Source organism: Zingiber officinale, chromosome 6A (genome assembly GCF_018446385.1).
Source record: "Zingiber officinale cultivar Zhangliang chromosome 6A, Zo_v1.1, whole genome shotgun sequence".
Classification (NCBI taxonomy): Eukaryota; Viridiplantae; Streptophyta; class Magnoliopsida; order Zingiberales; family Zingiberaceae; genus Zingiber; species Zingiber officinale.
The window spans coordinates 16,096,164-16,123,128 of record NC_055997.1 but is presented as its reverse complement, the minus strand read 5'-3'; the positions used below and the strand labels follow the sequence as shown (position 1 = coordinate 16,123,128).

The 26,965-nt window shown below is 40.1% G+C and overlaps 3 protein-coding genes across 9 annotated transcripts; 1 reads left to right on the top strand and 2 right to left on the bottom strand.

Annotated features, from left to right (window-relative positions):
- Positions 1–9,251: 9,251 nt before the first annotated feature.
- Positions 9,252–12,798, bottom strand: LOC121995945 (TOM1-like protein 1). The gene is made up of 4 exons (XM_042549732.1): positions 12,626–12,798; positions 11,240–11,799; positions 10,196–10,438; positions 9,252–9,865 (listed from the first exon to the last, which is right to left on the bottom strand). Exons 2-4 carry the CDS (start codon positions 11,756–11,758, stop codon positions 9,455–9,457), a joined length of 1,173 nt encoding a protein of 390 aa, XP_042405666.1. The 5' UTR covers positions 11,759–11,799; positions 12,626–12,798; the 3' UTR covers positions 9,252–9,454.
- Positions 12,799–13,291: 493 nt separating this feature from the next.
- LOC121995944 (inactive poly [ADP-ribose] polymerase RCD1-like) lies at positions 13,292–19,238 on the top strand. 2 transcript variants are annotated; one of them, XM_042549731.1, is made up of 7 exons: positions 13,292–13,484; positions 14,633–15,884; positions 16,067–16,308; positions 16,400–16,476; positions 17,309–17,488; positions 17,574–17,669; positions 18,911–19,238. In XM_042549731.1, exons 2-7 carry the CDS (start codon positions 14,812–14,814, stop codon positions 18,977–18,979), a joined length of 1,737 nt encoding a protein of 578 aa, XP_042405665.1. In that variant the 5' UTR covers positions 13,292–13,484; positions 14,633–14,811; the 3' UTR covers positions 18,980–19,238. The 2 variants fall into 2 exon arrangements, with proteins under 2 accessions (XP_042405665.1, XP_042405664.1); XM_042549730.1 differs by having other exon boundaries at positions 13,293–13,465.
- Positions 19,239–19,569: 331 nt separating this feature from the next.
- LOC121995942 (lysine-specific demethylase JMJ706-like) lies at positions 19,570–25,641 on the bottom strand. Of its 6 annotated transcripts, none has more exons than XM_042549728.1 (11): positions 25,198–25,641; positions 24,053–24,416; positions 23,185–23,341; positions 22,892–23,111; positions 22,706–22,759; positions 22,549–22,628; positions 22,175–22,452; positions 21,654–22,049; positions 21,340–21,564; positions 21,098–21,249; positions 19,570–20,295 (listed from the first exon to the last, which is right to left on the bottom strand). In XM_042549728.1, the coding sequence occupies exons 2-11, from the start codon at positions 24,309–24,311 to the stop codon at positions 19,942–19,944; spliced, it is 2,175 nt and encodes a 724-aa protein (XP_042405662.1). In that variant the 5' UTR covers positions 24,312–24,416; positions 25,198–25,641; the 3' UTR covers positions 19,570–19,941. The 6 variants fall into 6 exon arrangements, 5 of the variants coding, with proteins under 5 accessions (XP_042405662.1, XP_042405659.1, XP_042405660.1 ...); XM_042549725.1 differs by having other exon boundaries at positions 25,285–25,641; XM_042549726.1 differs by having other exon boundaries at positions 21,340–21,558; positions 25,285–25,641.
- Between the last annotated feature and the right edge of the window lie 1,324 nt (positions 25,642–26,965).

Genomic DNA, 26,965 nt, shown 5'->3' with positions numbered 1-26,965 from the left:
ATTTTTCTCGTAGTTGTTGTTAGCAAAATTTATTCAAACACTGAGGACTTGACGTGGGTTAACCAAATTACTACACCCACTTTAAATAAAGTCATTCACCAATTAATCTATCCTTAACAACCCAAATACGGTGATGCTTGCAAGGTATTTGATGGAATGTTTTTTTTAAGTAATTAGACTTTAGTTTGATAATTCCTTTAGTTAGTTGTTTGCATTGTTTGTTAGTTTTAAATCCATTATATTTGTGCCCTTCCTTTGAATGCAATTAGGATAGATTAGCTTAGGTTACATTACATGCTCTAGGTTTGTTGCTTTGATTTAAATCTATGTCGCTGCTTTTGTCGTACTATATTGATTGTTTTTTTACTCAATAGATAGTGGTAATGGTATGCTTCTAAAAGGAGGAAAACAAGGTTCGCGTTTAAACGCAATTCTTCACAAGGTTTTAATTAATTCCATATATTCATATAAATATCGTTGCCCGTCTCTCTACAACCGACCTTCAAAAATAAAGATTTATGTTATTTCAATTAATCACAGCAGTCATTCCTGATACGGTTAGTAAAAAACTTATCATGTTCATGACTTCAAAATAGTATATTCAAGATTTTCTTAAGGTGAGGACAAAAATTTGATGATGAATATGCTTTATAAACTATTAACATTTAAATTGGTATTCTATGCATTAGCTTGATAATGTAATAGATCTTGTGATTCCAAGAGAAAATAATAGACTTGTTTCATAGATAAAAATCTCCATGAAAATTCTTGTTCTTGGTACAAGTTTGTACGTGTGTTTTTGTTACATCTTTTTCCTTGTAGTTACAAAGCAATTATAGAGATTCATATCATATGATTTATTATATTATGTATATATGAAATTTACTATATTTATATTGATAAATTTGTGAAGATGGAAATGGCGAGGCACATCATAGTGGACTCAAAGTTAGATTATCCAGCTACATGTAATGTAATGGTAATTCAAGTTTATTTTATTTTATTTTCCAATGCTACACATAGACTATCACTAATTATATGTTTCTTTTCTTTAGGAAACACTTCTCATTTACTAGGATTTATCATGTAACGACGGTTTCCAGAAGCTTGTTTTGGAACTTAAACATGAAAGTACTTTGTTTCTCCATCGGACTACCCTACTAAACCAAAACCATTTTATGTAATTTTAGGATAATTATATGCATATTTTATGTAGTCTTGGTGAAATGAGTTGGAGAATTAATGTTGTGATGGATTATTATATGTATATTTTTTTCATTTACATTGTATATTTTACATTCAGGAAGTTTTGAGAGATATATTGATTATATTTACAAATTTGAATACTAGAATAAGATATGTGCAAGGAAATAATGAAATCTTAGCAAGGAATGAATAAAACATGGTAATATAGGTTTCTTGCTTTCTAATTTTTTCTACTTTTCTGCAAAAATAAACACACTTAAATACCTTGAAAATATTTGTGTAGTTTGCTCAATATTTATATTTCCATCAGCCCATTTGATATGTCTATGTCCATTTTCTAAGTTAATGTTGCTACATACATTTATATGAAGTTTATGTTTCATCACTCTTAAGTATTTTTAAAGTTTATGTTCCTTTTATTGAGGGACTTTTTGTAGTTGCTACTTAGATTTTCTAAAATAGTAATCCTTTAATGATGTTTGTAGTTATTAGATTTATAATCTTATTTATGGTTTTACATTTTTCATGCCATGTGTTGAAACCAAAGATGGGTTAAAATTAATTTGTGAAACTTAAGAGGTTACACCAACAAGACTTTACATCAATATGTTAGGTATACAATTATGATTTCTAATTTGCAATATATATATTTATTTGAGCAGGAGTTCTCAAGGATACTGGAAAGAACATCGAAAAGCTAAAAAAATTGAGGCTTCAACAGATTAAGAAGCAATAAGAGTTACAGTGTTGCCTCTTCATCAACATCTAATCAGAAAATCTCATATTGATATGTTGCTTTACCTTTGTTTTATTAGTGTCGTTACTTGTTATTATGTTGGTTGCTTATAAATTTTTTTCATAATGTTGTAAATATTATTTTGGAATGTTGAAAACTTGTATATTAAATTTTAATTTTAAATTTTATATTTAAATAATTTATAATACTAGAAAATTTTATATTAATTTTTTTATTTTTATCTAAAAAAATATAATGATTTTTCACCTTTGTAAAACTATTGTCTATACTTTTAAAGACAACGATTTTTAACTGTTGTCTTTGAGCATCCCCTTTAACAACATGATCTTTAACAATAGTTCTAAAGGGGCTACAACAACAGTAAAAAAATGTTGTTATGATTTTTTTCTTATAGTGTTACAACTTAAATCATAATACATTAAAATGTATCAATCATGTAAACTATAATACTGGATATAAAAAATAACAACATGACATATATAAATGTCTATTAACTAATTTGTAGCAACTAAGTAGCTAACTGTCTAAATAGCTACTACACGTTATAGCAGCTAAATGTCAAAATAACTGCTACACGTTGTGATAGCTAGGGCTTGTACGTTGTAGCATAAATCATAATAATATATATTAGAATTAGAGAGAATTACAACTTAAATTGAAATGACTTATGATCTGGCAGTAAGGACGGGGGACCCCCTTTGAGGGGAGTCAACGCCACGTGTAGGTCAAAGGTCAAACGGCCGACCGGCCGAACGGGGACTAAGCGGAAGCAAAGAACCCGACGGGGAGTCGGGTCTCCGATGCTCATGGTGAACAGGGTCGCCGGGTCGAGCGGGTAGCCCGCTCGGCCGAGGCATAAAGTAGTAATGCTGTGAACAGTTTCATCCGAGCACACGACTTGGAATCTCCCGAGCGGATCAGTACCTACGTCCGGTCGGACGTGATGGGACTGCCGAGCGGCCAGACGCTCGGCGCGGGAACAGAAGAGACAAAAGGACAAGGGAAACATCGGGGGATATCTTTTGACAACAAGCGTGTTCGACGACTAACCCATATGCAGAAGTCTATGACGGAAGGTTCTACTGCCCCATCAGAGAGGTGCTCGGACTGTAGCAGTATGGTGTCAGGCAAGCTCCTCTGACAAGCCCATACTAAGGTATGGTTAGAGGACACGTATTCGCCTCGGTATGTGTGCATGAGCCTCTTCACAGCTCTATATAAGGGTCCTCACACTTCGCCGGAGGTACGCATTCTCTGATATTCGAAGCCACTTCATAGTTTCCTCTTGCCTGACTTAAGCGTCGGAGGGTCGTCGCCGGGAACCCCTTCCCGGCCCGACTTCCTTGCAGGTTCGCCGGAGATCCCTACGACCGGCCGGAAATCCACGTCATCAGTTCGGAGAGCTCCACGTGCCCAGCGTCCGTTGATTCATCGTTCGGACAAGATCAAATTGGCGCTGTCTGTGGAAACGCACCTGCAACCGAGCGAAAGCAATGGATAAAGTTGGACGACCGCATACGGTGATGCTCTCCACAGAGGAGCTCGACGCTCTGATCGAGGCAAGAGCAGCTAAGCTTGTGGAACAACAAAAACAGAAGGCACAAGCCGAGCGGATGGAGCAACAAGCGACGTCCGCATCAGGAGGCCGAGCGAAAGCACCCCCGGCCACGGTTCCATTTCATCGGGCCCTATTTCGTACGCCTCCTGAAGCCGCAACAGTTAATCGTGACCGAGGATCTTCATCCGACGAGGCGCCTATGCGAGACAACAGAAAAGGCAAGGCTCCCCGAACGGACGCCTCCCCCGAACGGATCAACCGGCAATTTTCAGAGGTCATCCTGCGGGACCCTCTGCCAAAACATTATGTGCCCCCGGCGATCGGGGAATACAATGGAACCACCGATCCGGACAACCATCTTGGTAAGTTCGACAACACAGCTACCCTACATCAATACACAGATAGAGTAAAGTGTCGGGTGTTCCTTACCACCCTCTCGGGATCGGCGCAATGGTGGTTTCGGAGGCTGCCGGACAGATCCATTACAAGTTTCAAGGAGTTCCACACGACCTTCCTCCACCATTTCGCAAGCAGTCGACGTTATCAGAAGACCAGTGTCAGTTTGTTTGTCATCAAGCAAGAGCCCAGGGAGTCGCTCAGAGCATACATCCAACGATTCAACCGAGTGGCCATGGATATTCCAACGGCCACCTCAGAAACGATGATGAATGCGTTCACGCAAGGCCTCGTGGACGGTGATTTCTTCCGGTCACTCATTCGGAAGCCGCCCCGAGACTACGATCATATGTTACATCGGGCCAACGAGTACATTAATGTGGAGGAAGCCCAGGCGGCCCGAAGAAAAGAAGTTCCAACTGAGCGGCTAGCCCCTGCCGAGCGGAAGCTTGTCAATCGCCAGGAGCCGCCTAGAGGACCGAGGACCGAAGCAGTCCGCCCTCACCACTCAAGGTCCCAAGTAGTCTAAGAGGTAGCTGCCGAGCGGCCCAAACCAAAGAAGAAGGTATGGACCCCTATGTTTTACTCGTTCCACCGGACTGACACGCATAACACAAGAGATTGCCGAAGCCTTCCCTTGATCGCCCACCCCGCTCCTCGGAGTAGCCGTCGTCGCTCACCATCATCCGACAGGCGACAGCAACACCATGAAGCCGATCGGCGTATATCCGACAGGCGACAGCGACAGTCTCCCCAGCGGCATCATCCTTAGAGGCACGAGGACTATCCCCGGGTGTCTAGGGAGCGGCCTAGGCCGTCCGCTCGAGAAGAAGAAAATAGAAGCAACACGTCCCACGGCGAAATCAACGTCATCGCTGGCGGGCCGACCGGAGGCGACTCCAACATAGCAAGGAAGGCAAGTGTCAGGCAGCTCCAGATCCATGCGGTCGGCTACAGCCAAGAACGGGCGAGCGGGCCCGAAATCAGTTTGGGGCCCAGGGACTTGGAAGGAGTCGAAGTGCCACATGACGATGCTCTCCTCATCAAAGCGGTAATAGCTAACTATACTATTCACCGCGTTTTCATCAATACAGGAAGCTCGGTCAATATTATATTCAAAAAGGCCTTCGACCAACTGCAAATTGATCGAGCCGAGCTGCTGCCCATGACAACCCCCCTCTACGGGTTTACGGGCAATGAAGTTCTGCCGGTCGGACAAGTCCGACTAGCTATTTCGCTGGGAGAGGAGCCGCTCAGAAGGACGCGGACTGCCAACTTCGTCGTGGTCGACTCTCCCTCTGCATACAATGTCATCTTGGGGCGACCGGCGCTCAGCGAGTTCCGAGCGGCCGTCTCCACCTTCCACCAGAAAATCAAGTTCCCGGTGAAAGATAAAGAAGGAGAAGTATGAGGAGATCAGCTGGAGGCTCGGCGATGCTACGTCGAGATGGTCCGAGCTGAAGCTAATTCCGCTCGGAAGACGCCACGGATCGAGGTGAATGCCATAACCGAAAAACCACCCTCCTTGGTTTATGAAGAAAAAGAAGAAATGCAGATTCACCCGACCCGATCGGAGGCCACCACATTCATTGCAGCCGATCTGGAGGCAAGCCAGAAAAAGGAAGTAATCAAATGTCTCCAGAGAAATTGTGATGTCTTCGTTTGGTCGACGCATGAGCTGCCCGAAATTTCGCCAAGTATAGTGCAGCACGAGCTCCACGTCTGACCGGACGCTCGGTCGGTGAAGCAAAGGAAGAGGGACTTCAGCGCCGAGCAAAATGTCATCATCCGAGCGGAGGTCGAGAAGCTCCTAGAGGCTGGTCACATACGCGAGGTCCAGTTCCCGAGCTGGCTGGCGAACGTGGTACTAGTCTCCAAGCCGGGCAACAAGTGGAGGGTTTGCATCGATTTCCGGGATCTCAACAAAGCATGCCCAAAGGATTTTTACCCTCTGCCCCGGATCGATCAACTGGTGGACTCACAGCCGGCTGCGAGTTGATATGCATGCTCGACGCCTATCAGGGCTACCATCAAGTGCCGTTCGCCCGAGAAGATCAAGAGAAGGTCAGCTTCGTTACAGCCAACGACACTTACTGCTACAATGTGATGTCGTTCGGACTGAAGAACGCGGGAGCAACTTACCAGCGCTTGATGAACAAAGTATTCATGGAGTTTCTGAGATCGGGGGCAACACCGTCCAATCGGGAAGAAGCCCAGCTATTAAGGAAGAGAGCCGGTCGGTTCACACTCATTGGAGACCAACTCTACAAGAAGGCTTTCTCCCGCCCACTGTTGAAGTGTGTGAGCTCGGAGAACGCGGAGTACATCCTCCACGAAGTGCACCAAGGATCGTGCGGGGGACATCCGAGCGGCCGATCGCTGGCTAGAAAGATCCTGCTGGCCGGGTACTTCTGGCCAACATTGCAAGCAGACACCGCTCGGACCATCGCGACGTGCCTCTCCTGCCAGAAGTACCACAACTTCTCCCACCGACCGGCAGAGGAGATGAAAGCGTCTGCGGTATCCTGTCTGTTCAATTAGTGGGGAATGGATATCGTGGGTCCGTTCCCTATAGCGACCGGTCAGCGGAAGTTTCTACTGGTGGCGGTCAACTACTTTTCCAAATAGGTGGAGGCCGAGCCACTGCCAAGATCACCGAGCAGATGGTCAAAAAGTTTATCTGGCAGCATATAATCTGTCGGTTCGGCGTTCCTCGCCGGCTCATATCTGATAACGGGCGACAGTTCGTCGGGAAGCAGCTCGAAGAATGGTGCAAAGGTTATGGCATTGAACAACACTTTACTTCCGTGGCGTATCCCCAAAGCAATGGCCAAGCGGAAGTAACCAACAGAGAAATACTCAGAATTCTTCGGGCTCGACTTGACCACATAGGAGGAAGTTGGGTGGACGAGCTGCCAGGCGTCCTATGGGCTATCCGCACGACTCCAAAGGAAGGAACGGGCGTCACGCCGTTCCATTTAGTGTACGGCGGCGAAGCGGTTATCCCGGTTGAAGTTGGCGTAGAGACTGTCCGGATCCAGAACTATGATGATGACAACGCCGAGCGGAGGAACGTGGAGTTGGACTTGATCGACGAAGAGCGAGCCAAAGCATCCGTCCGGCTGATGGCGTACCGGTAGAGGATGAAGCAGAATTACAACCGGCGCGTGATCCCTAGAGCGTTCCAAGTCGGCGACCTAGTGTGGAAGAAAGAAAAGCCAGTCGAGGACGTTGGCAAGCTGGAGGCTCCTTGGGCGGGCCCCTTCAAAGTCATCGAAAAGCTCCGCTCGGGTGCCTATTATCTGGAGGATGAAGACGGGCGACAACTAGATCGACCATGGAGCACGAACCACCTCCAGCCTTACCGGGTGGGGTGAAAGGTGCGCCAATGAAATGTATGTTGTATATTTTCCGTTCGGTTGTATATTTGAAATGCAGGAGTAAAAATCGGAAAATTAGCGCAAGTATAAGGCATCGTCAGCCGAATCGGAAGATCGTCGAGCTCCGACGTTAAAAATCGAGAGTCGCGCCGGTGACTATAAACCCTCCGACCGGAAGACCGTCGAGCTCCAACGTTAAAAATCGAGAGTCGCGCCGGCGACTATAAACCCTCCGGGCAAAAGACCGTCGAGCTCCGACATTAAAAATCGAGAGTCACGCCGGCGACTATAAACCCTCCGGCCGAAAGACCGTCGAGCTCCGACGTTAAAAATCGAGAGTCGCGCCGACGACTATAAACCCTCCGGCCGGAAGACCGCCGAACTACGACGTTAAAAATCGAGAGTCGCGCCGGCGACTTTAAACCCTCCGGACGGAAGACCGTCGAGCTCCGACGTTAAAAATCGAGAGTCGCGCTGGCGACTATAAACCCTCCGGGCGGAAGACCATCGAGCTCCGACGTTAAAAATCGAGAGTCGCACCAGAGACTTTAAACCCTCTGGCCGAAAGACCGTCGAGCTCCGACGTTAAAAATCGAGAGTCGCGCCGGCGACTATAAACCCTCCGGCCGGAAGACCGTCGAGCTCCGACGTTAAAAATTGAGAGTCGCGCCGGTGACTATAAACCCTCCGGGCGGAAGACCGTTGAGCTCCGACGTTAAAAATCGAGAGTCGCGCCGGCGACTATAAACCCTCCGGGCGGAAGAGCGCGGAGCTCCGACGTTAAAATCGAGTCGCACGGCGACTATAAACCCTCCGAAGACCGCCGAGCTCCGACGTTAAAATCGAGAGTTAAACCGGCACCTTAAAAGGCCGTCGAGCTCCGACGTTAAAAATCGAGAGTCGCGCCGGCGACTATAAACCCTCCGGGCGGAAGACCGTCGAGCTCCGACGTTAAAAATCGAGAGTCGCGCCGGCGACTATAAACCCTCCGGGCGGAAGACCGTCGAGCTCCGACGTTAAAAATCGAGAGTCGCGCAGGCGACTATAAACCCTCCGGCCGGAAGACCGTCGAGCTCCGACGTTAAAAATCGAGAGTCGCGCCGGCGACTATAAACTGATCGGGAGAAGTGGGGTCCCTAAAGAGTTTGTCCGATCCACTGAATCGATCGGGAGAAGATGGATCCGATAGAGCTGAGAGTGGGGAATTTAGAGAGCTTGTCCAATCGACAGAATCGATCAGGAGAAGACGAGTCGAGCCAAGAGTGTGATCCTTAGAGAGCTTGTCTGATCAACAAAATCGATCGAGAGAAGACAAGTCCAACAAAATCGAGGGGGGACCCGTAGAGAATCTATCTGATCGACAGAACCGATCGAAAGAAAACACTCCTAGGTCAGCTACTAGGCCATCTTAGACTTTGATTAGCACCCATACTAATATGTTGGCCTCTTAGGCCCCACTGAGAAGCCCTTCCATATTCACCGCATCAAATGTGTGTGTGTATATATATATATATATATATGACAACTAGAGGTGTAATCAAATCGAGCCGAACTCTTAAATGTTTGAATTTGACTCGTTTATAATCGAACTGAATTTGAGCGTTATTTAACGAATATATTCATGGCTCACGAGCTTATTCAAACTTTTATCGAGCATAAAAAAAACTTAATAAATATAAATTATAAATTTAAATATTCATTAAAATTAAATTATATATTTAAAAAAATATATATAATATTCTTATTAAAATTTATAATTTTATTCTAATAAATAAATTTAATATATTTATCTATATTTTTCATAAGTAGAATATAAAATCTATAAATTTAATATCAAAATTATTATTATTTTATTTAAAAATTAATGTATGAATTTATTAACGAATGTGTTCACGAACTAAGAAATCGAGTATTATAAAATTTGAACTTGGTTTGTTTATCTTAATGAGCCTCATTAAACGAGTTCAAACAAATTTTTATCAAATCGAGCTTCGAATAACTTATAAGCGACTTGGTTCATTTACACCCCTAATCACAACCAAAGTAAAATAGGATAAGTTAGAACACATTTCCTTTTTCCTTAGTTTTCTAAAATAAAGCAACACAAGACACCATCAGAAGTAGACTTGTACCTGTAAACAACAGGAAGATAGATACTTAGAAGGTGATCAGATTATCCTTCTGTTGCTTCTTTTTGGGATCTTGATCCTCGGATGTGCTGCCTCCCTTGGTGCCAAAGATCATCTCGTCAAGGTTCTTCAGGACGTCATCGTCGCTGCTTGACTTGGTCCTTGAACCAATAGGTTTTCGGACGAGGGCATCTTCTCTACTGACTCGAGGAGAATCTTCGGGTTCCACAGCGACCGGTATCATTGCTGGTTCGGGTTCGGATTGTACCAGCGGAGGCTTCTTCAGCTCTTCATACTTAGAGAGGACCTTCTGGAGCTCATCGTTGATGTTCAAGGCCTCGAATAGAACTACTTCATTGTCAGCTGCGGTCTCGATGATTCTCTGGACAGTGTATTGACTTTGTTGGCATTGTAGGAAGAGGGTTTTTGTCAAGTCGTCCTGCCCATAAACAAAGTATCAGTGGAGAACAACAGAATGAAAGTGCCTTCCTGCTATTAGTGGAAAATAATAGAAGGAAGAGGGTATTTAGGAGAGCTTGAAGGCTCCAACAATGCAACACCATTGAATGATCAGACCGTCTCTCAAATATCAGACGACAAACTAAACTAAACTAAACTAAACAGCCTATATACTACTTATAGAAAAAAACTGACAAGTGGATGAACAATTTATGGAAGCAAGATAGTCAAGACGTTACACAACCTACACACTGTAAAAAGATAAAGAGAAAGTGTAAGGAAATATGCATATACTACCAAACTAACTCACCTGAAGAGCTTCTTGATGAGGTGAGGAAGAGAGAACTGTTGACAGAAGTTCAAGACTGTTGTGAGCAACATCAAATGTTTCCTTTATCTGTTCAGCTGTTAAACTAAATGTGGGTACATCGTCATAAGTCTGTTGTGACAAACTGTCATCTGCTTCGGTCTCTGTAACTGAACGTGGAGTAAAAATTGAACCTAAACTTTCATTATCTCGTCCTGGAAAATGGATACCTCTAGATTTCAAGCTCTACGAGAAATTAAAAAAAAAAAAAAAGTATCAGACATCCAGGACCATTCAATCTAACATGAAATACGGAATGCTCAGTAATAAACATCTAAAAACTCAACAAATCAATTTGTGAATGATTAGACAGCATTAGCCAGATGGCTAGAGAAGGAATATACTACAAGATTGTTCATAAAATTCTTTTATCAATTACAAAAAGCATTTAAAAAGGATGCTCTAAAGAGAGATACCAAGGATGAGCTCTCTTGGTTTTCATCAAAATCAAGCATTTGTTGGAAGACGGATGAACCAAAGTTCAGGAGCAAAGGTAGTCCATATTACCAGAAACACCATGGTAACTGTCAGCACTACAAACTCGATCTAGAGATTACGAGAGTGAATCTGTGCAATGCAGGAAGGGAATGTATCACTGCTTTGAAAAAAAAGAATAATGATCAAAGCTGTGTCCTGTTGAATGTTGTTCGGGGGATAACATAAGGAAACTTACAAACTCCACCAATTTGGAGATAAAGGCCAGGCAGAAGGTGTTTAAAAGGGTACTGTAGAGACAAGTGCAATATGACCAATTTTGAAGCAAGAAATAGCACATCTAATTTTCAGTAAACAAGTAACAGAAAATAATTTGGATAATAGCCGCAGTGAACAAACTCTTGAATACTGGTGTCATGGACAAATGATAGACTTTGTAGCACCCAACTTGCAATATAGGAAACTACAAATGTTGCATTACAAATGGAAGATCAGAAAACTAGTAAGCATAATATTTGTACCCTAGATGTATTTCTTAAAGAATTTTAATACCTTGTAGGTTTCCTCATAGACTGGTAAATACCGGAGCTCATCCCCAGACTCTCCCCATGCTTCAATCATGATAAGAGCTTTATTCCTGTTATTTACAACAGTCTGAGGATCATCAATAAGTTTGACCATCTCATCAAGGATGCGCTCTGCAGCAACCTCTGAGAAAGCCTTCTCACAATTTTTTACACAGGTCTCAAGAAGGACTAAAGCAAGGTATTGAACCCTGGGATCCTTCAATATGATCCGTTTCTTTATGCCACGGATAAAGTCAATACTGTTGAAATTTTCACTGTTAATCATGTCACAGATCTCAAGGTTAGCAGACCAGTCAGGACCATCTAAGTTCTCCGATGTTGCCTCTTCCACGATCTTCTCAGCTTGGTTCTGGCCTTGGAATAACTCCTTCATCTTGAAACTCATGGAGCTCATGCTGTCTTTCATTTTCCTGCTCACCTCAGCACCACCAATTTTCAAACGTTCCCCGAAGGAACTGACTTTATCCATCAAATTGTCACTCATTTTGGTACTCCAAGCTAAACTTAAAAGTCAGTGATTGAAGCCTAGGATTAAAACAAAGGCAACAGAGAACTCGACGTCATACATTCTTAGCTTCATACAACAATAAAGAGACACTAAAAATTGAGTGACGCAGAAATAAAACATTTACCAACTGATTTGAAAAAAAGAAAAAAAAGTTACCATAATCAACTAAACGATTTTTGTAATCCTATAGTTTAATACAAGAAAATTTCCAATATGCATTGAGTACTTGGAGAATAAAGCGGGGAAAAAAGACAAAAAAAAAAAAAACAAACTTAATCACGAAGAAAGAACAAATTCGCGATATCCATGATATATAAAAAGGAAGGAATCCAGATCCATTTTAAATGTCACAAATTTTACGTGACGCCACTCTGATTTGCTGGATTCCCTTATGTACACGGGAGTAAAGAGCCAAAATAATAAACAGGAACAACAAATGGAAAGAGCATAGGCTGTATAACCGCATTTGCCACTTGCACGCCAACGGCACATCATCTAGGGTTTATGAGGCATTAAAATGCTGATTCCGGGGGGAAAACTTAATCTTTCCCCTCAATAAGCAAGCAATCAAGATTCTAAAGAGGGTGGGCCACTGATGGACGAAAACAAAGTCCAGATTCAAAAGGGACGAGAACCCACAGACTCGAGATTAAAACCCACAAATCGCATGCCATGCGGAGAGGTCGATTAACAAAACCAAAGCTAATAAAAATCAGTCCTTTCGAACCCTCCACAAGGAACGAACTAATATCAACAGAAGCTCCGGTAGTTCAAACGATCGGAATGTTTGCTCGCTGAATATTAAAGCAACAACCCAGAACTGCTGAAACAAACATAAGTTACCTGGAGACCGAGCAGCAACGCAAATGAACAAAGAAGTTGGGAGCAAAGAGAAGACGGCAGACGTCGTTGCTTCTCCTTCCTCTCTTCCGCCGCGGCTTCTCTCTTTCCGCCGTGGAGTTGGAAGACTTCGTCGCAAATCTCTCTTTCCTAATCATTTTTCAGCAACTTATTCTGCACGGTCTCCAAATTACCGTACACTGCATCAACGGTGACTTTAGGTGGGGCCAACTAGATCTTTCAATGGAAGGTTGGGTATCCCGGTAGGTATATAAAGCTGATGTCTGAATAGAGGGACATGTGGACGTGAAAGTTGGTTAAGCGGCAGATATGGGCCGTTGAACATTGTCCTAATAGGCGATAAATGGGCCGGCCCAAATCTAAGTCGGTTACGCTCTGGTAGAAATCTTCTCCACCTGCTTCACATGGTCAACCGTCGGTTTAGGTCATTTTCCAACCAGACACGTGGCCGATCCAACGCTGCATGACCGTGGAAGATATCCTGCCTGGCTACACAAAATGGACTCGATCAACGGTCCGTGCTCAATCTCATGCCTTTCTGACCTTCATCGAATCGATCTGATCCGTCCGATCGCGGTACGTCGGCGGGGTAAAGTTCGCTTGCGTTTGGCGCAAGAAAGCGGGGGCCGACCGTCGACCGTCCGATATATGAACGCGATCTCCGTCGACGTCACGCGCTCGGTCATCTCTCTTCGATTTCTCCCAAATCGAGAAGGGCTGGAACCCTGAAGCCACACGCCGCCTTCGAGATCGGATGCGAGAGAGAACCCTTCTGCCGCCGAAGATGTGTCACCTAACTGTGTATCTTTTTTGCTTGTCCTGGTATCGATCCAACTCTTAGGTCTGTTTCTTCAATTTGTGGTTTTTATTTCTTCTTTTGGGGAAGGGGATTCGAATCGCTGCAGTTCTATGCTCTATTCGTGGTTGATCCTGTGACTTTGGATTTTTAACAAATTGATTCTGATACTGTTGAGAGTCACGTGGATGCATGAGTTATAGCTAATTTCTTGAGGCTATTTTCAAGGGAAAAGCTACGATCTGGTTGGAAGCAGATTGAAATATAGTGATCTGGCGAGGAAGCGAATATTGGTTTTATGATCTTGATGCATGTTGCTTGAGAGGTCAATTTTTATTGGGAAATTCACATGAATGATCCTTGACCGCCCGAATTGCTTAACTTTTTGGTTTATTTTAGTATCATCTGTTCGATTTCTCTCAATATCATTATTTTCTACCTTTCTTGGTAAAGTTATTTTGTTTACCTTACTTTTTGTTTGATTGATTTTCAATATTTTAGGCTTCTGTCTTTTTTCTTTAATTCTCTTTAATTTTATAGGTAGGTAAGTAGTTTTCGGATTTGTGTTTTTTGTTGTTTCAAGTATAGTTGCTTTTTGGTGGAGATAAAGAATGAACTTCCACTATGTTGTATGCTAAATTTCTATCTGGTGACTGGTCTCATTCCATTTATATTTATGATTTTGAGTTTAACCTTTTTTTTCTGTTTTTTCTGACGCTTCTAGCTGCTGCCTCCTACATGGTAGGAATATGTGTTTGATTAAGATATGAATTGTTTTTATTCTCTATCACTTGCAGTGGACATGAATTCGATAATACTCAGATCTGTTGAAACTTGTGAGAAACTAGATGCGGTATATCTTTGATGGTGACAATTTATGCCACATCTAGCTGTCTTTAGATCGTGTTATGACCTGATAATTATAGATTAAAGCATTTTTTTGCCTTACTGGGCATGGTGTTGAGATATTACAGTTGGAGAAGAATTTGGCTGTATGCTGATTTGTTGTGAACTCCTAGTTATTTGATATCTTTATCATGTAAAACTAGATTGCTTTCATCTTTACAGCTACTTTGGTTGCTACTGAGGCATAACATTATTTTAAATATTTCTTTTTATGCAGTTTCATTTAACTTTTGATGCCTTATTAATTTAACACATAATAATAATAAGATAAATGTTGTGGATTGCAGGGTAGCCTCTGGTGACAACTCTGCTGACTTCAATAGCTTCGATGATGAGATTTTTAGTCCTGGTCTTGGTCGGAAGTTGTAAAAATTCTGTTCATTAAATTGCTAAACAGACTACGTGGATACAAGTACGCCAGAGAGTATTATTAGTCAGGTGTTTGCTGCTTTTTCTGTCAGTAAAAATGGAACACCAGAACGGAAAGGTATTGGTTAAAGGGAAAAGGCATGATCTCAAGAGGAAGAGAGATTATTCTGTTGCTTTCAATGCTGATGGCCATGGGCCTATTGCAGGCCAATTCTCTGCAAGAGCTTGCATGACATCTGAGAGCAAAGCTAGCATAGGCTGCTGCCTGGGCAATCACATTCTTAAGAGTTATTGCAATTTCACCAAGAGTGTGTTACCACAGCGTGTGCTGCTTTATGAGAATGATGAATGGAAAGATTTTCCAGCAAAAGTCGTTAATTTGGTTAAGGAAAATTTCAAATTGAAGAAGACAATTACTGAAGCAAACTACCAGAGCCAGCAAATTTTGTTAGATTTCATTCACTTGGTTTTTATCAACCTGCAATCTGGTTTGACGAAACCTATAGCTTGGATTGACGAGTGTGGAAAATGCTGTTTCCCAGAATTATACACTAATCAGTACACCTCAAATAGGTGCTATAAAACTAGCAAAGAAGATCTTGCTCATACTTGTTCTAAACCAAATGAAGCACATGTAAAAAATTTTAATCTCCATATGTCCATTAGTGCAGCTGAAAGCTCAAGTTCAGTTGCTGATGATGAGGTTTTGCAAAATTTCAAGCGGGTTAAAAGTGAACAAATTTCTGCCACTTACCAGGATAATTTTGCTGAAGCAGTGGGTGAAAATGAAATGGGCTGTGCCTTCCATGTAGATATCCCTGATTTTGGAACTCATCTTCAGGTCCCTGTCGGTGTGCGTCAACTTAATAGAGCTGTGCAGGAAATGTTACTGCAAGGATTAGGCAAATTAATTGACGAAAAAGACATTGTTGAAATCTATAGGACTCCATTGACAAATGTTTTAGGCCAAGTTCGATTTAACCTCTTCAAAGCACACGTTGAAACCACAAAAAAGATTCGTGGCAATGCAAATGTCCGTTACGCATGGCTTGCTTCCTCCAAGGATGTGGTGGACGAGATGATGTCTCATGGGATTCTGAAGCAACCTGTGCAGAAACGACTTTATGGAAATGGACTTCATCTTGCCCCTGCGAATTGCTCTGATATCTGGTAAGGCTTCATATGCGACTACACTCTTCATGTATCTGTATCTTGAGGATTACCACTAATTTCCCTTTGTAAAAGCTGCCAACTTTTTCTTAGGTGTATCACCAAGTGCTTTGTCAATTTAGATTTTTTCTTTAATAATAGCCCATTATGAACAATAGCTCACTTGTGTATGCTGTCTACAGCGCTAGTTTTGCAGACGCCAATGAAAATGGTCTTATCCATCTTATGTTGTGCCGCATAATTATGGGGAACGTGGAACTCATTCATCCTGGATCTGAACAGTCTCTTTCCACTAATGATAATTTTGACACTGGCATAGATAATCTTCACCAGCCAAAGCATTATATCATATGGGATACTAATATGAATACCCATATCTATGCAGAATACATAGTGACATTTAAAATGACCGACAAACTTAAAGGTATTCACATAACTAGGAAATGATTGTGAAATATTTTTCCTTGATCTTCTTTTGGTGAACCTGTAATGTTTGAATGTTAATGTGATTTCAGCATTTTTGAATTGGAAAGAAAGTGAATCTCATGCTTTTGCCATCCAGAATTCTAGTTCATCCGACTGCTTATTACAGGTACCTCTCAATGATTATGTAGGATGTTTAGTAGAAGATCAATGTTGAGGAATTTTTATACATGATAATTACACACTTTATGATATCTATAGTATATCTGTATCTCTGTATGATATTGTCAATATTGGTTACTTTGTTGTGACATCCATCGTTTATACACTGGTCATACTTTACAGACACTGCACAGGTAATTTTGTTTTTGTTTTTGTTTTTGTTTTTGTTGATCGTTGACTTTCACATGGTACTTCTACATATTTAATTTGTATATGTAATACAATTTAGGATAATAGATGAATACTAATTGTTACTTTTTTTTTTTTGTAAAATCCATTGTTTATGCTTATAGCATAATGTTATAATTGACACTTGTCTTCTTTTGATTGTGGAGTTGCATGCAACCACCTTTATCTATTGTATTCTATATGATCTCAAATTTTAAGTACAATGTGATAGATGTTTTTTTATCTAATAAGTAGGAGCTAGGAGAATTAATTAATTAATTATTCTTTATTGGGTTATGAAAACATATTCTAAAACTATGGACGTATATTGAACTAGTGTCTGTATCTTTTCACCTGTATATTCATATTGGCTATTTATATTTATCTGTTTGCTGGTTTTGAGGATGGTGGAAATCTATTTTATGTTTTTCTAGATCATACTTTTTGGGGGCACTTGCAGTTACAGCTGATATTATATCAAATGAATTAGAATGCCTGATTAATTACCCAACCAGATTCCATATTTTAGTCATGCTGCCACTTTTTCTCTCTTTTTGCTAGTACGCGCGTTGCTACTTATTTGTATTGGTTGTTATTTCTTTGAACTTCAGGACAAGGCTTTCCAATCAGCTCCAGATTTTGGAAATCAATCTCAGGTTCCAGTGGCGGGCAGAATTCCAAAAGTTCCAACTTCTCCATGGATGCCCTTTTCAGTGTTGTTTGCAGCAATCTCAACAAAAGTGCCTCCTGAAGACATGGATTTAGTTCACACACATTATGATGATTTTAAGGTCTGACGGTAGTCAGTTGACAAGGATATTTGTTCTTAATTTACTCAAACTTGATATGTAATTTTGTTTCTTCTGCTTTCTTCAGAAGAGAAATATAAGCCGAATTGACTTGGTTAAAAAGCTAAGGCAGATAATTGGAGACAAATTATTGGTTTCGACTATTGTGAGACTGCAACACAAGGTTAGGCATTTTCTCTTTATTGAAGCACTGCAACATGAAGGGCAGCCTTGGCGCCTGGCGCAACAGTAAAGTTGCTGCCATGTGACCTTGGGTTCGAGTGAGTCGCAGAAATAGCCTCTTGCAAAAATGCAAGGTAAGACTACATACAATAAACCTAATGTGGTCTGACCCTTTACCGGGCTCCCGCATCGGCAGGAGCTTCGTGCACCGGGCTACCCTTTGAAGTACTGCAACAATTGTTGGTATCCCAGATTTAAATTGTTCTCTTTATTGAAGCTTTAAGTAGGATTGGTTGTGCCTTGAAACTGATTGAATCATTTGTATTTTGGTTTGCCTAGTTTCTCATTTATTTTTATCCAAATCGCTTCATTTTCATATTATATATATATAATATAGATTGTCTGGATTGATCAGTTTGAGGCATGCCCTGCTTGAGGCTTGCTTGAATCTCAAGCATCTCTCGCTTGAAATTAGGCATATAATCTGTTATCAATATGATGCAATGTATTTATCCTGATAAGAATTTTTTTGCCATTGTTAATGTTTATCCTTCCATTTGTGCTCTAAATTAGTTTTATAACTTTCCCAAACTTAATTGTCTCGATCTGCCACTACAAGAGACTCAGTTGGACATGAGTTACTTGAATAGGAAAACTGAAAATATTCATCCTTTAGAAAATGGCAAACCTGCAGGTTATTTTTGTTTTTTGTGTGTTTCTATAGAACTAAGTGTCACCTTTATGGGCAATATCTTTGTGGTTTCTTTTCACTGATCCCTAGATTACTACTGGCACACTCCTAAATATATAAGTGTGCATGTATGTTGATTTTGTGTTCGAAGGAATAGATCTGACTTTAATTAAGCACTATGAATCCTTTGTGGCAACCACCCAAAATCGGAAACCAGATATTTGAGGATGGGTATCTGGTTCTTTTATGGAGTCGTAGTGCAGAAAATTCTGATTATGGTCACCTATCTTATTGTTCAAGTCCTTGTGAAACTCTATTTTCCAAATAGGTGTTGTTTTAAATTGATAACATTTATAGCAATTCAGGCCTAAAATAAAATTAATTTCTGTAAAAAATTGTGTTTACCTCTTTCTCCAATTGTCATGGTAAATGATATTTCCGGGAATGTCATCAAACACTTTTATCAAGACTATGAAAGAGTAGCTAAACTGCCACTACCATTTTTCAATACTCGATCTAATACAACTTGCTTTTCTGTGTCTAATCTGCAGCCACCACCTATGGCTAAAGACAGATCCTGGTCACGAAAGTTACAACCTCAGTCTCAAGATGGATCATGATGTGAGAAAATTCCAGCCTTTTCTTTTCGCAAGCTATCACAAACACTTGTTTGAACCATGTATCGGTAGTTCCTGTGCACCATTACTGTAACATGTTACCTTAAGGAATTTTATGTTGTGGTCTGCTAAGAACAATGGCAACTTCCGCATGCTTTCTGGTCTTCTCTCAGTTGTCTCCGTCTGTTTTCTTTCCATACACTTTACTGCCCTTGTCGTAGAGTGACAATACTTTTTCGTGCTACAATGAGCTTGTTCAATATTTTGTGAGTTTGAATGGTTACTTTCAGGTGCCACTGGTAGGACTTCTCAAGCCGGTGGGCAGAGATAGGTAATAATAGGTTGTATTTCATAGATACATCAACCCTTCACCAAGAGCACTTACATGCAGCTTATATATGTCTCGTATTCATAACAAGTTTTCTCTATGCGTATTCACAGTGCGCATATGCATCAAAATGGATCAGGTTCTTGGAGCACCAGCTGAATTTTGACTTCAATATCAACACGCTACAATAGTTTAATTGGGGTATCCATTGGAGTCTTTAAATACTTAATCCATTCACTAGCTTTTTGGAATCGAAAACCATTCAGGCTATCAAAAATATTGATTTATCAATAATCTTCAGCGAGTCTATCAACAAAAAATTACACAGGTCAGATGTATCCTGGGGGCAGTTAAGTCACATAAAAGAATAAAAGTAGATGGGAATATTAGCAAATGATAGTTTTTGACTCTAACACAATACAATTTGGTGGTTGAGAATAATCAAAATCAATCGTGCAATCACCTTCCTTTGGAGGTCTGCACAAAAAAAATCAATCATGTGAATTGATCTTGCTCCAGGGTGTTAGTAGATTCATATGTTGGTTGACTCTTTGCTCTCTTTGCTGGAGCAAAAGCTTTGATTAGAATCTTAAGTTAGATATGCTCTAGGTTTGAACTCGTTACTGCACTGGTTTAGCTACGGCTTTCTTCGCTGCGATACTTCAGAAGGCATGCGGCTGGTAGCGGTGTCTTTGCTATTGGCTCCATTAGCAGCAGGTGACATTCTAACTTTCAATCGTGGTGCGTGAAGTTCATTGTTTTGGTTCAGTTTCAGCTTCAATTTTCTGATGTGAAGTGATGAGTAATCACTTTTGAATTTGGAGGATTCTGATAGCACCAATCCACGAGAAGCCTGGCTTGAAGAAGGCTTGTGTTTTGTTACATGACTTGCTGATGTAGGATCATCTAGTGTTATCGATCGATTAGATCCTGATGGTACTGCAGGGAGTTGTCTTACTGTTGGGCAAAGCTTCTTCAACCGTTGAAACCCCTGCAAGTTCAAATGTCCATGGAAACTGCAACTTACAACTTGGGAAAACAAGATTAGCTACGAAAAACTGAATTGCGGATCAGAATAGCACAAGTAACCAAAAACAGAAAGTTGATCATGTAACAGAACAAAGAGGCAATTAGATCACTTAAAAATAAATTCATTCATTTTCTACCAACTTTAAATCGTCCCCACGCACACTTATACAAGAAATTGTCCCCACAAAACTAACCTAAAAACTTATAGGACGATGGAAAAACGTCTAAAAAAGGGCAAGGTAGATTCTAAACACGAACAAAGAATAATTTGTTCTTACATGGCTAGCTGACTTAAAATCATCACTTGTAATAGAAAGAATAGGTCAGGCTAGTAAAAATCATCACTTTGGAAGATTTCTTTCATTTAAATTTCATAGCACGCACGACTTGCATTTCTAAGACTGATTGCTTGTTTTGAGGTTTCTTCTACTACCATCATAAGAATCTAAACAAAATATTTTAATATGCACTGCAGAGAAAAGTTGTTACATAAATGTCTTACTTAAGCGATAAAGGTACAAAGGAGACAGCACAACAATAATTAACAACCAAAATGGTACATACAGCTAGATATGTTACTCTTTAAAAGAGTGCTGGAGAAATCTTTCCAATATCTTATTTCATTCTGTCTTCTTCCTCGTAGGAAACACAGAAATTAACAATGGCAACCCGAGGAAGGAGCAGATTAACTTACTGCATTGATTGTGTTGCATGTGAAACTGAGGAAGAAAGAAGGAATCAAATATCAAGAAAATAACGCAAACCTGGTGTCCCTGGTAACCTGAGCAAAGTGTATCACCAATGGATCTTTTCTGTGATTGATTTGAAGGCCGGCGCTTGACTCTGAATATTCCAGAGTCAGAATCATCATCATCATGGATAGCAGAAGTCTCAGTAGAAGCTGGTTGATAATTAACTGCAAGGAAATTTAGAATCATTGCTGCAAATTGGCACAAACTGTGTGGGTTGATGGAATATATTTTTTGAATATTAATTTAACATGTACCGTCAACTTTTATATCACAATAAGGAAAGTATCCGTCCTCTTCAATGCCATAGAATGACCGTGACCATAAATAACGGTGGTCGTCTTGCTGATTCAGACTTTGAATTTCCTTAGCTATAGCATTCTCCTGTTCAAAAGTTCTTGCTAGGGCTTCCAATTCCAGAATGTCTCCCCTCATATGTACTATGCGGTTGTTGTTGCAACAACAGCTTCTGAGCTCTTTCTCTTGACAAAAAAATGGTTAGATGAATAAATTATACTATACTATACCACAGAAAATAACATCAAGTTTTCTTCTCGTATCAATATCATACCGTGGCGCAAACAAATAGGATCATTGCTGCAATTACATATAACATGAGAAACATAGCAGTCCCGTCTGCATATGCTACACAATACATTCTGTAACTTGATGCATGTGCGGGATCCTAATTTCATCAGTGTCCACCGGCCAAAATGCTGGAACCGCATTAAGTATATAAAAGAAAGTTTGACATTTTGCTGGGATGTGGATTCTTCAGTTGAAGGGACGTGGATTTTAGGATCTGAAGTTGACAATCTGTTGGAAAGAAATTGTGCCTCCCTACATAGAAGTTCTTCATGAGGGAGCAATGGCATTCGATTGAGAAGTGCATACCGTTGGCTAGCCATATTACCAAAAGGAAACCAATCACCAATTGCAAAGTTCACTGCTTCACCACAATTGAATCCTAGAGATGAAAAAAAAGGGGAAAGAATATATTTCAATGATTCTTTGACAATAATAATGACATACAAAAGAAGAATGTAAATATAAAAACGAAACCCAAAATGGAGAAAGGAGCAAACTCCTCACCGTGACTGAATCCACTGTGATAAGCTCTAGGAAAGGTGATAATGTATTCTCCAGGTTTCTGTACAGCTTTATAAACAGGAACATTCCGTTCTAGTAGAATAATGGGTGGAAACATAGTGGTCTTCCTAAGAAGTACATCAAAAGCAGCATCTTCTCTTTCACTCTGCAAAATATCAGAACCATATACATGATTCTGGGCCACCTTTTCAAAGTCTGGAGCAGCATGGCCAGGGATACCGTACCATGTTTTGGAAGCTCCGCAATGATGATAACTAACACTGGAAGAATAGAACAGACCACAGCATAAGTCATAGAACTATTGATTCGATAAGAAACAAACAAAAAAACTAGCAAGGGTAGCACAATTCCGCTACCTATACAGATAGTGATCTTCTACATGCCAAGCAAACATACTGAAAAGCATCCCAATGTAAAGCATGGGATCTGTTACACCCTATCACGGACCAAAAACAGTTTAAGAAACTAAGAGCACATAGAAGAAACAAACTGCAATAAAAGGTAAATGCTTACTGGAATAGGAGCCACGAGATGTCGCAGAATAGACTTTGATAGCCGTGAAATTTTCTGGAAGTGAAGAATATAATAAGGTAATTGGTTGAGCAAATCCAGATTACACAAGTAATGTATCCTGGTAGATTTAGTTTAAAGTCATGATTGGATTAGATGTCTACATAAAAGGGCAAGATAGATCAACACCTTCAAGTTCCAATTGCTCTGTCCAAGTTGATCTTTAGGGGATGACGAGAAGGCACTTCCCTCAATATCACAAGCATACTCAACCATATCTGTTTTGCCAAATGCAATTTCATGCCAAAATTGCTCTTCAATAAACTTAGCTGGGAGACATCCAGTACTAGAAAATTTTCGAGAGAATTCCTTGTTTGCCATTTTCTCAAAATCCCGAAATGTATACTTCCTGAAACTCATCAACCATTACCATACATGCAAGACAGAAAAATTGATGAGCCCAATATGATTAGACTACTGACCTTCCACTCATGTAGAAGGTGATCATGTCATCTGCAGCCCACTCAGCAAGACGAAGAGGCTGCACCTTAGTAGTAAACTTAAACCCAGCTAGCTCTTTCATCAAGACAACACCAGCAGGAACTGAAACACTTAATGGTGAAATGATCTTACAGATACCTGCATGATATCAATGAATTGAGATCCAAGCAATAAGTTTAACTTTATCAAATCCATGAGACATAGTAATTTTCATTTTTTGTTTTTACATATTATCAAATCCAAGGAACCTATATTTATGATACATTAGCTCAAAAGATGAATCCATCATACAAATTCGAGAGATATGTTGTCTAAGTCTTGTTTTTTGTTTTAAAGGAACCAAAAGAGGCCTAAGGCATAGAAATGTATATGCTCTCTAAGAATCACAAGAATTAGTTATGGAGCATATAGTCTATACGCTGCAGGGATGCAAATTGAAAACTGCACCTCGCACCACTGCACTGCTCCATTGTCATCCATAAATTTCACAATAGAAAATTCATCAATATAATCAAATTCTACTTGTACACTCGGAGCCTAGAATATTTACAGATAAATAAGCCAACCTATGCAAAATTACAATTTGCCATTAAAAAAGTTGCATTATCCAATCTTTTGTGTGAGATTATACAATTAAAACACATGAAAAGCCTTTAGTTAGAAAAGTATAAAACAATAATTATTTTTCCAATATGCACTGCTAAAGAAGACAAGTAACATTTCACCTCAGCAACCATCAAAAGACAGTGACAAATTATGACCCAAGTTTCAGAGAGTGCAGCAATCAACAAATTATAATGCATTCAGTTCTTTAAATACAATGGCTCAAAGAAAATCATCACATTGTACCATATTTTGAAGCAATAGAAGAAATGCGTTGAAGATAATCAAGTGGATTCTCAAACTCCTCAACTGAGGGGCAAAAGACAGGACATTCTGGGATGTTTTCAATCCATTGCAAGTCTGACGATTCAAATTTTTTCACTGGGTGCTTAGAAAAAGCATCCTTTGAAGATCCACTGACATGAGAAAATACATCGACATTCCCATGAAGTCTAGAACCACAAGATGCTGGAGTTCTTAAAGCATCACCTCCACTTCTAGACATTGAAGCAATAGCATTGATATTTTCTTTTACAGTGTCAGCCCTTTTCTGCTTTAATATTCCCAACTGATCATTTGCTACTATAGACAAGCAAGACCTTCCTTCCACCTGTTGAACATCCAAATATACAAATGGCATAAAACAAAAATCCTAGAATAACTGTAATAACATACCAAAAACAACAAATATTTGGCAGGTAAGAAACTAATCCTTGTCAAATGTCACATCAAATGATTTTCACTTTGGAAGGTTAACATAATAGACATATATCATCTTACATACTAAATTATATATCTTACACCAGCCGAAGGGGAGAACAACCAATTAACTCTGAAGCAAATCCAATATACCACCTTAGACCTTCATTTGCCAACAAGGGCGCCACAACAAAACTAAGGAAATACAAATGTGTGAAACTATTTAAATTAGAGTGCAAATATAAACTGTCAGATCATAATATCCCAGTTCAAGGTGCCGGCAATAACTTAAGCAGGTACAGAATGAGACTTGAAAGGAAAATGACTAGTGTTAAAAAGCCACCCCAATAAAATTCCTCATCAAGATCTCAACTTCCCATCCCCTTTACAACCTCTAGCATCCTGAAACGGTTTAAAATAAAGCCCTTTCTCTCCTATTCCTCGCAATTTCATAGCATTTAATTTTATTAATCTTGCATAACTTCATGATTGCGATTTAATTCTACAAGAACAACCCACAACCAACAAGTCAGACACAAAAGCAGAAAGTACAAGCACAATGTACTAAATCTATTTGCAGAGACCAACCCTTCATATTCCCTAAGATCCAGGTCCATGTTAGGTTAGGTTAGGTTCGTAAATGGCGCATCAAATTAAACAGTAACCAAACAAGCAGAAAAAAAATAAAATACCGCTCATGTAAAAAAACCGAGTCGAGATCCCAAATAATTCTCATGCGGAAACAAAAGGAAAATAGAGGGGATGAATCCAAATCTCGCCGTCTGATTCAAAGAGGATGGGGGCAAACGAAGGACCCCAAGATCTTCTCCATTTACCATCTCATACTAATCTGATTCTGGTCTAGAACCCTTCACAATCCGCCAACGAATCAAACAACCAAATGCCGAAACCCAGACGGCGCAGCGCCAAGCGAAGCCCTTTCTCTCGGAAAGGAGAGAACAGGGAATGGCCGAAAACGAGGCACGGCAGGAGGCCGACCTCCGCCGGCGAGGAGGGGGTTTTCCGGCGAGCGGAGAAGACGAGGAGGAGGGAACGGCCGAGAGAAGGAAGAAGTTGTTAGGAAACGGAGAGAACAAGTAAACGATACGCTTGTTTCTAGTAAAAATAATAATACTTTCCCTAAAAGGCAATTCTATATTTTTGCTTAAATACGAAAAGCAGAGTCGTTGGTGGTGGTTCGGCTGAATTGGGCGGTCAAAATTTAATGGGCCGGACCGGGTTGTCTTTATTTGGTCTAATTGGATTATTTATTAATATAAGATTATCATGTTTGGATAAATAACTTAAGAGTTTGTTTCATGATAAATAATTTGGTATGAAAAGGGGTAAAAATGCCTAGCGTTGAAAAAAATATTAAAAGGACAATTAATATCTTTTTTATTTTAAAAATATTTTTATTCTAGCATTGTTATATCATTATAAGTAATTTTGATTAAATTATTTTATGCCGTTTTAGTCATATCAAGGTTGCTATAATAGTGGTAGAGTAATTTTTAGTAAGTTGAAAAAAAATATTTGACTTATTTATTTCATAAATTGTATTATTAATCTTCAAAAAAAGACTAATAAAATTAAATTTTATTGGATAATGGTTAAAGAAAAAGTTGTTAAACTCTTTTTCCTTTTTTCAAATGAAAAGTATAAATGGATCTAGTTATAAATTAAGCCACTATGGCTTCACTTTACTAGTTGACTTTTGTTGACCACCATGCAGCCATTTTGACTTCTCTCCTTGGCCACATTAGGGCATGTGCGTTGACTAATGAACCTACTCCAAACTTGGATATGGTTCTTGTCCCTGTTAATTTGGATAGAATCTAGAGACGTCATGTTACTTGGGAAGAAGGCAGGTGGCAATTAATGGAAGGTCTCTCGCAAAACAAAAGAACAAAAAGGAAAGCTTCATTTCCATGCAAACAAAAGGTTTTTTTTTTTTTTAAAGTTGACATTAATTGGGCTTATGCCTATTAATTTTAAAGTGATCCGTTCGATCCATCCAATTTACCATTAGAATAAATTAAAAATATTTATAGCTCAGCCCAATATTTCTATATCAATTATTTATTAAAAAAATCATCTATTAGTTTACCAAAATTAAGATTCAATTATTAGATATTTAGAAAATTATGAAGGCATACTATGTTGGGACACTTCGGAGCTAGAGGGAGTGAATACCTCGATGCGCTTGTTCGCTTGCTTCATATATGTTAATTTACAGCGAATAGAATCGAAGTCAAACTCTCAAATGCTAACAAGTAAATTTACTTGATATCCATCTAAAAAAATGTGACTAATCTAAGGATCCACATACGACGTACTCTCTATTGGAGCAATCTCAATGGTCCACGGGACCATGTGTTTTGGTGTTTGGGCAAAGGGTTTAAGTTAGGTTTACCCTTGTTATTTGATATGTGTACTTGAGTTGTGCAGGACTGCAGG

Coding starts and splice junctions, on each gene's coding strand:
- LOC121995942 (XM_042549725.1), bottom strand. CDS start 25,344: ATGGTAAATGGAGAAGATCTTGGGGTCCTTCGTTTGCCCCCATCCTCT. Junction 24,417..25,284: donor CATCCTCTTTGAATCAGACG/GCGAGATTTGGA, acceptor GATGTTCAACAG/GTGGAAGGAAGGTCTTGCTT. Junction 21,250..21,339: donor TTGTGATATAAAAGTTGACG/GTACATGTTAAA, acceptor ATTTCCTTGCAG/TTAATTATCAACCAGCTTCT.
- LOC121995944 (XM_042549731.1), top strand. CDS start 14,812: ATGGAACACCAGAACGGAAAGGTATTGGTTAAAGGGAAAAGGCATGAT. Junction 16,477..17,308: donor CATCCGACTGCTTATTACAG/GTACCTCTCAAT, acceptor TTTGAACTTCAG/GACAAGGCTTTCCAATCAGC. Junction 17,489..17,573: donor CACATTATGATGATTTTAAG/GTCTGACGGTAG, acceptor TGCTTTCTTCAG/AAGAGAAATATAAGCCGAAT.
- LOC121995945 (XM_042549732.1), bottom strand. CDS start 11,758: ATGAGTGACAATTTGATGGATAAAGTCAGTTCCTTCGGGGAACGTTTG. Junction 10,439..11,239: donor TCTATGAGGAAACCTACAAG/GTATTAAAATTC, acceptor AATTTCTCGTAG/AGCTTGAAATCTAGAGGTAT. Junction 9,866..10,195: donor CTCATCAAGAAGCTCTTCAG/GTGAGTTAGTTT, acceptor GTTTATGGGCAG/GACGACTTGACAAAAACCCT.